Source organism: Narcine bancroftii, chromosome 3 (assembly GCF_036971445.1).
Source record: "Narcine bancroftii isolate sNarBan1 chromosome 3, sNarBan1.hap1, whole genome shotgun sequence".
In the NCBI taxonomy this organism is placed as follows: Eukaryota; Metazoa; Chordata; class Chondrichthyes; order Torpediniformes; family Narcinidae; genus Narcine; species Narcine bancroftii.
In genome coordinates this window covers 53,029,211-53,036,671 of record NC_091471.1, presented here as the reverse complement: position 1 = coordinate 53,036,671, position 7,461 = coordinate 53,029,211, and the positions used below count along the sequence as shown (strand labels likewise).

The 7,461-nt window shown below is 36.3% G+C and overlaps 1 protein-coding gene across 1 annotated transcript in view; it reads right to left on the bottom strand.

Annotated features, from left to right (window-relative positions):
• Positions 1–100: 100 nt before the first annotated feature.
• sigmar1 (sigma non-opioid intracellular receptor 1) overlaps positions 101–7,461 on the bottom strand; it is a 31,692-nt gene continuing 24,331 nt past the window's right edge. The window contains exons 3-4 of the mRNA XM_069924095.1: positions 5,893–5,985; positions 101–2,438 (exon numbers count right to left, since the gene is read on the bottom strand). Coding sequence (XP_069780196.1) covers positions 2,209–2,438; positions 5,893–5,985 — 323 coding nt within the window. The 3' untranslated portion in view covers positions 101–2,208. The remainder of the gene's footprint in view (positions 2,439–5,892; positions 5,986–7,461) is intronic.

The window sequence follows — 7,461 nt, the reverse complement described above, 5'->3', positions numbered from 1 at the left end:
AATCACAAATAATCTCAAATAAACAGAACTACCTGTATTGTCCTCGTTTCCATTTACCATTATTTCTGCTAATAAAATACCATTAAAGATGAGAAAAAAGTTAAACAATACGTGTGCCCATGCAACACTTTATTTCTGTCAAGACAATATTTAAGCAAATGGTTTGGTAATATCCGACACTTTCAAGTAGCATAGGATACACTTTAATGATCTTTCATAAGGCTTTGGTGGCATTTTCATAATTATTTTACATTTTTTTGAGCACAAACAGATTTGTCTTTTACACACACTTTTAAAGCTTCAAATCACAGCTAATGTCATTTAAGTACATTTCTTGCTCATTGAAGGACATCATAATTAATTAAACCCATTTGAACAACGTCACTTTTTAAACCAGGCATGTATCCACACTTTAAAAACAAAAATGACGACATGGAGAATTTAGAACAGACAAATAGAGGTACGGATTAAATTCAGGAATGACAATTGGATGCAAAATTGTTTAAATTAGTTGGTGTATCCATTTTCATACTAGATTCATTTAACAATATTTAAAAAGGTACTGTAAATGATTTAACTTTGAAAGATAGTCTTAAAAAATCCAAATGCACAAAATGGAAAGGCCTTTAGCAGAATTCCCAAAAGGTCCAATTGACTAAAATCTGAATTCTTTGCTGCTGGCTTCAAGGTCCCTCTTCCACATGTCAGTCTCCAGATTCAAGGATAATCTATGCTTGGAGACTTTGTCACGGAAATCGGAGTACAGCCAGGGGAAATTTACACCCCAAGTCTGTTAAATTTAATGATCCAAAATAATAAGAATATTCAGTAGGAAGAGAACACATTATTTTGTCACTCTGTGGTTAGTGGAACTATTACAATGATTTTCACTCAGATAAATAGAAAATGATAACCTGCCTTAGGGCATCCGTTGTTTTGATTTCCCCATTTACAGATTGTTTTGTATAATTTAAATGTTGTTTGCAATTTAAAGAATGCAAAATTCATGAATTGTCTCATTCAATGATCTTGGGGAAAAGAGTTCTTTCCCCTCTGGAAAATTATGATCCTCTAAGGATCATGTATGAACAAAGTAATTGGTATCATTCTTGCCAGAGAAATGTAATATTTTAAACCAAAGGCTCTTTGTAGGAACAGTTCTGATAAAAGGCCTTGGGTTTCCTTTCCCCATACACTTCCTTATTTGTAGAGTGGTTCCATCATTTTCTGTTTCCATTTCTATTTCATTTTTATAGCTTCTTACGGGCAATTTTACAAGAAGTGCAAGGAATGGAGTTTTCTTCCTGGGTATTTTTTTTTAAACCAGGCAAGGCAGCAGCAAAGGGCAAGGCTAATGTTCTTAACAATCCCATTTTTAATGACTCACTGACCAATTTGGCCAGTTCACCAGCAACTTGGCTAGAAATATCAAACAGCAACAGCTTTGCTCAAGACTTCAGGAAAATGTATGCATATATTCACCCAGTGAACATTAGATTACTAATCTGGAATAAGAGTGACTACCAGTATCAAAATGAGTATGAAAAACAAAGGTTCCTGAAATCCAATAAAAACATCCAGCTGCCCTGAAATCAAAGTAATTACTCAGTATTTTCAAGGAATTCACATTATGCAACATTACAGCTCAAACCACACCAGTTTGATCCATAAAACTGCATTAAAAACTGGACTTCTAAAACAGAATCAGGAAAATGACAACCAACAATTTGCCACAAACATACAAAATATAAACCACACCCTTAGCAAACAGCTGCTCATAAATGAGTGCAGAACTAATTCAATAGATTGGATTTGAAGAATTAAAGGGTTGTCTAACTATCCGGTTCAGAGTAAGGTAATAACATGTTAAAAAAATCATGATCGAAATCCTGGCTTCTCAATTTACCACTCACAATGATTCCAATAGATTTAGCTGAACAGTCATGCTACAATGGACTCTTCCGCATTAATGAGCATATGCAAAATATTAAATGTTCAAGTTTTGGTTTTGTCTTTTAAACAGTAGTTGAAGTTACAATCTTAAATAAAGGAAAAAGTTGGCATTTTGAAAACATTTTGTATCATACATGACAAATTCCAAGTTTCCAGGACTGATGGGCATGAAAACAATTTTCAACCCCATTTGGTAATGTAAACTGACATCAGACACTTATAAAGATTAAAATTATATAAAGTCTCCAATGAGCTTCAAAAGAATGAAGCTGCAGCAAGATAAGTATTGGCTTCCAGAATGAGTGCTTTTGTGTAGACTGATATCGTATAATAGAGTGTAAGAAAATCTTGTGTGCTGAAGATTGTATCGGATAGTGCAAACCCCAACATGGATGGAATAAAACCTCGACCATATTCAACCATCCAAGTCCCTGCACTCCAGCGAACAGATGTGGCCTCACCAACAGAATGGACTATGGTGTCACCTGTGGGAATAAAGTATGATGCATGAGTAGGCCTTTATTTCCAACTGGTATCAAAAACAAATACTCACCTGTAATTTTGAAGTTCTTTCAATTGAAAGATGGAATTTTAAATAACCTTTCTACAATTCTTGGAGTTCTGATCAGGCTGTGACTCACTCAGGATCATCCACAGGATACGAACTGACAGCAGGTAAACAACTGAGTTCTCATGGCACTTGCAATTTTTAAAAAAAAATACTGTCCAGCTCAAATCATTGTAAGGTGGTACCTGCCACTTTTTCTTTATATATTGGATGACCAAGCATATACACAACTGGAAATTAAATGCAAGTCAGGCAGGGCCCTATGTTTTAAGGCTTTGAGTTCTTAGTTTTGGGTAGCTCCTACTGATGGATTGTCAAACATCTCCATGATGAAATTTAAACTCATCCTCTGGATTATTTATACAAGCCTCTAGTTTACTTCACTGTGCCAAGATTTTATAAAAGGCCACACAATCTGGAGACATTTAGTTCTGACTTTTTAAATGCTGTAAAAATGGAAGATTTAGGAGATGGGCACAGAAATCCTGGAAATGGCTAGATTGCATATACAGTAAAGCCCCTGGAATTCAAGCAACCGGCAAAAAGAGAGGAAAATATTTTTTTTTAATTGAAATAAATAAGAATAAAATAATATACAAGTTTAAAATTGTAAAAGTAAATGTTCTCTGAAGGAACACAAACATTTGGTGAAAATGGGAACAAATATTCAGCCAGCAGAGTGCCTTGGTTGTGCTTCGCCTTATAGCAGCTGTTTGAATAAAATTGCGTGGAATGCCAATGGGGTCTCTAGGATGAAGAGCTAGCTGTGCTGCTCATCGTTGGGGTGACTCTCTTAAATGATCTCCTTAATAAGAGTCACTCCGGTCAGAGACTTTATCTGTAAACTGGGGGGGGGGGGGGGGGGAGGAATGAATATCTATAAATGTAATTATTTGTCTTACAGGTAGCTCCAATAGAGGGGGAGAAACCTGCAGATGCAGCAACAATTAAAGGTTTTCAAAGAATGTAAGTGAAAATAGAGTAAAAATGCTTTAAGATTTATATATTCATGCAGGTGAAGTTTGTTCAATATAAGTACAGTATCTTTGTCTTTAAACTTTATTCATAATGCAAGTATTAATGCATTGTAAGACTAAGTCTCAAAAAACCCCCAAAAGACACGTATCTGGAATATACCAATCTTCATAGGTGCTGGATATGAGAGGTTTTACTGTAATCTGCACCAAATCCAAAATAGGCAGCTTCATCTTAACAGCATGCAATGAGATAAAAACTGGCTTACTCATCCTGTAGTAGTCAGCAGGTACAAAATTCCTTCATTTCCTACTCAAAAGTGGGATCCATTTTATTTTAACAGAACACATTAGTTTCATGAGAATTTTGGTCTATCGACAACATACTCACAAATGCATGCTCAACCTTCCAGATTAGAAGATTATTCAAGTCATGGAACACAAGGAATCTTTCCATGATAATAACAACTCATTTTGATTTGCTGAGAGAACATGTTAATGCGATCATCTTTGATGTTCAGTGACGAGTGAAACAAAGTTTAAAATTGTGAAGAATCTTAGACTTTTTGAGAAGAATGAACTTAAATTCTATAATTTTTCAATTCTTGTTAGCCTACAGGAGTGAGGAAAGGATTCCCAATGTTCCATTGACTGATAAGAACTGACTAATTAAACTTCAGTTGTGGAGAAATTATTGGAATAAATTCTGAGGTACATTATAAATTTTAATTTTAAAAGCTAATAAGCATTGAATTAAAGAAGATAATGATTAATTTGCAGCTCTGAGGAGGCAACAGTGAAGATTGATGAGGGCATCTAATTTAAGTCGATGTGAATTTTAGCAAGACAAGGTCCCCTTATGGCAGGCTGTCCAAAAATTTAAAATCCCAAGAGAACTAAAGTGGATCCAAATTAGCTCAGTGGCATTAAAAAGGTTGATGTACATTTGAGTGACTTAAATCCTGTAAATAGTTTCATAGAACAATATTCAGTCTCTTGTTTTTGTAATATAATTTAGATTTTAAATAAAGGGATAATGGTAAAGAAGTTTAAGTTGATACAAAGATTACTATTTGAATGGCAATAGATTAAGAGATGGGGAAGTGCAGAGACCTAGGCGTACTTGTACACCAGTCTCTGAAGGCGAGCATGCAGGTACAGCAGGCGGTTAAAAAGGCAAATGGTATGTTGGCCTTCATATCAAGAGGGTTTGAGTATAGGAACAAGGATACCTTACTGCAGCTGTACAGGGCCTTGGTGAGACCACACCTGGAGTATTGTGTGCAGTTTTGGTCACCTTATCTAAGGAAGGATGTTCTTGCAATGGAGGGAGTGCAGAGGCGATTCACCAGGCTGATACCTGGAATGGCAGGAATGACTTATGAGGAAAGATTGCGCAAATTGGGATTGTACTCGCTGGAATTTAGAAGATTGAGAGGGGATCTCATAGAGACCTATAAAATTCTGGCAGGACTGGACAGAATGGATGCAGATGGGATGTTTCCAATGATGGGAAAATCCAGAACCCGGGGCCATGGTTTGAGGATAATAGGCAAACCATTTAGGACCGAGATGAGGAGGAATTTCTATACCCAGAGGGTGGTGAATCTGTGGAATTCATTGCCACAGAGGGCAGTGGAGGCAGGTTCATTAAATATATTTAAGAGGGAATTAGATATATTTCTTCAGTATAAGGGTATTAAAGGTTACGGAGAGAAGGCGGGGACGGGGTACTGAACTTTAAGATCAGCCATGATCTCGTTGAATGGCGGAGCAGGCTCGAAGGGTCGAATGACCTACTCCTGCTCCTATATTCTATGTTTCTATGTTTCAAACATTTACCCTTTGGTTTACAGGGAGAAAGGAATGATGAGATAGGAAAATATCCATTGATCTGTTGAGTAGAAAATAGCAAATTCAGAATCAGAATTTGTCACGAACAAGTCGTGAAATTAGGTGTTTTGCGGCAGCTTCGTAGAGCAAACATTCATAACGTAACCATCTTACAACATTACAATAAAAAATGTAAAAAATAATAGTGCATGAAAAGTAAGGCAGTGTCTATGGTTCATTGATTATTCAAGAATCCGATGGCAATGGGGAAGAAGCTGTCCCTGTCCTGTTGTTGAATAAATTGCAATTTATCCAAAAAAAATATAATTTGGGAAGGTGCAATAAGGCAAAACAAAATCACAAATATGAAAATTCTACATAATGAATATAAACAAAGGAATCTTGGAACACATGTCAACATATCCTTGAAAAATAACTTTATTAGCCAAAGCACCATTGATCACCAGTGGTTTGTGGACCACAGGTAAAACATTCTGTAACATAATGTTACTCAGCAGAATAATTAATAGGATTCCATGTTAACCCACATCTCAAACAACTAACCTGGGTAAAATATTTCACTTTTGGTGGTCCCTTCTTTCCATTGCTGAAAGGTTCCAGAAATAACTGTATCAGATACTTCAGCCCAATATCGTCCTAGAATGTCAAATTTAAATCCGTTCATTATAAATACGATTAGACAAATCTTGTATCAAATAGCAAACACACCCAATTTTCAAATATGAGAAGATGTAAAATACAAAATTAAAAATACATTTTATGAAAAGTTTCCTATGCATTATTCAGCAGCGAAAAAAGTGAATTTTACCACTTGATAACCAATTCACTAATTGTCAATCATAGCAATTAATTTCTTTAAACTAGATACAGGTCAGAAAATAGTATAATTTTATTAAAAATATGAACTTGATAAAACTAATCCAGAAACAGATTCAAATTGTTGGTCGTGTCATCAACTTGCATTTTCAAATAAAATACCACAACTTCATTAAAATACTTCCTTGGGTTTAGGGTAGTTTTCTTTTCACTGGAAAAGTATCATCGTAAACTTTCTACATAGATCAGCTAATTATTTCAAGACTTTCTGCATTTATTTTAGATCCATCGTTAAAATACGAGTGTTTTTTTCTTAAAGTGGAAGTAAACTTTCAGGAGACTTGGGTCTGATTCTATTGCAGTTCACCCAAGTAAATATAAAGACATTTTCATCAGTATTCAAACAGATGACATTCCAGATAATCTTACAAAAACGTTTGTGTAAACTTTGAGAAAGGACAATGCACTGAGCAGGCCTCACCTAAAGTCATATAGGATAATGGTTAGCACAACACTATTACAGCACCAACAACCACATTCTGTGTTTGCGTGAGTTTCCTCCGGATGCTCCAGTATCCTCCCAAACTTCAAAATGTACAGGGTTGTAGGTTATTTTGGGTGTAGTTGAGTGGCACAGATTTAAATGGCCAGAATTGGATTCTACCATGATGTAAATTTTAAAAATGTAAAAAGTAGGGGAAAGACTAGATTTTTTTTTTAAATGAGTCATGGTTAGACACAGCACCAGTCAGCATAGACCGTGCCACATGAACCGATCTGCGATCAGCCGGACGGTCGCCCAGATGGAAGGGTAGGCTATACGGTAAGACATCAAAAACTCAGCACCTCCAAGCGGTCGGGACAATGGGCCAAGGATCCCCAATGGACACGTCGCAAAGGAGCTTGCTACCACTGGGCCAAATGGGTGAGTCCTTGAGGTAGAATCCAGTGGCTGCAGTTCAGTATGTCCACCTGTTGCACCTCTGCTAATGCTGCATAATCCACCCCTGGAGACAGACCGTGCACCGACTGGATGGATGTCCATGACAACGTGTCAGCCACCACATTGTTCTTCCCAGAGATAAGCTTGATATTGAAGGTGAATTTGGATACTATGACAGATTAGGTTATATTTTATATTGTATATCGATATGTTTTCAAGGAGATAAATTGTAGCAGGTTTTTTTTTAAAGTGTAGGCCACAAACCAATACAAACAATTCATCACAGATCTCATTTAAAATGCAAGAGCTTGGCTCAAGCCAGACAGTCCAGGCTCAGAGTGCCTTTCCAAAAA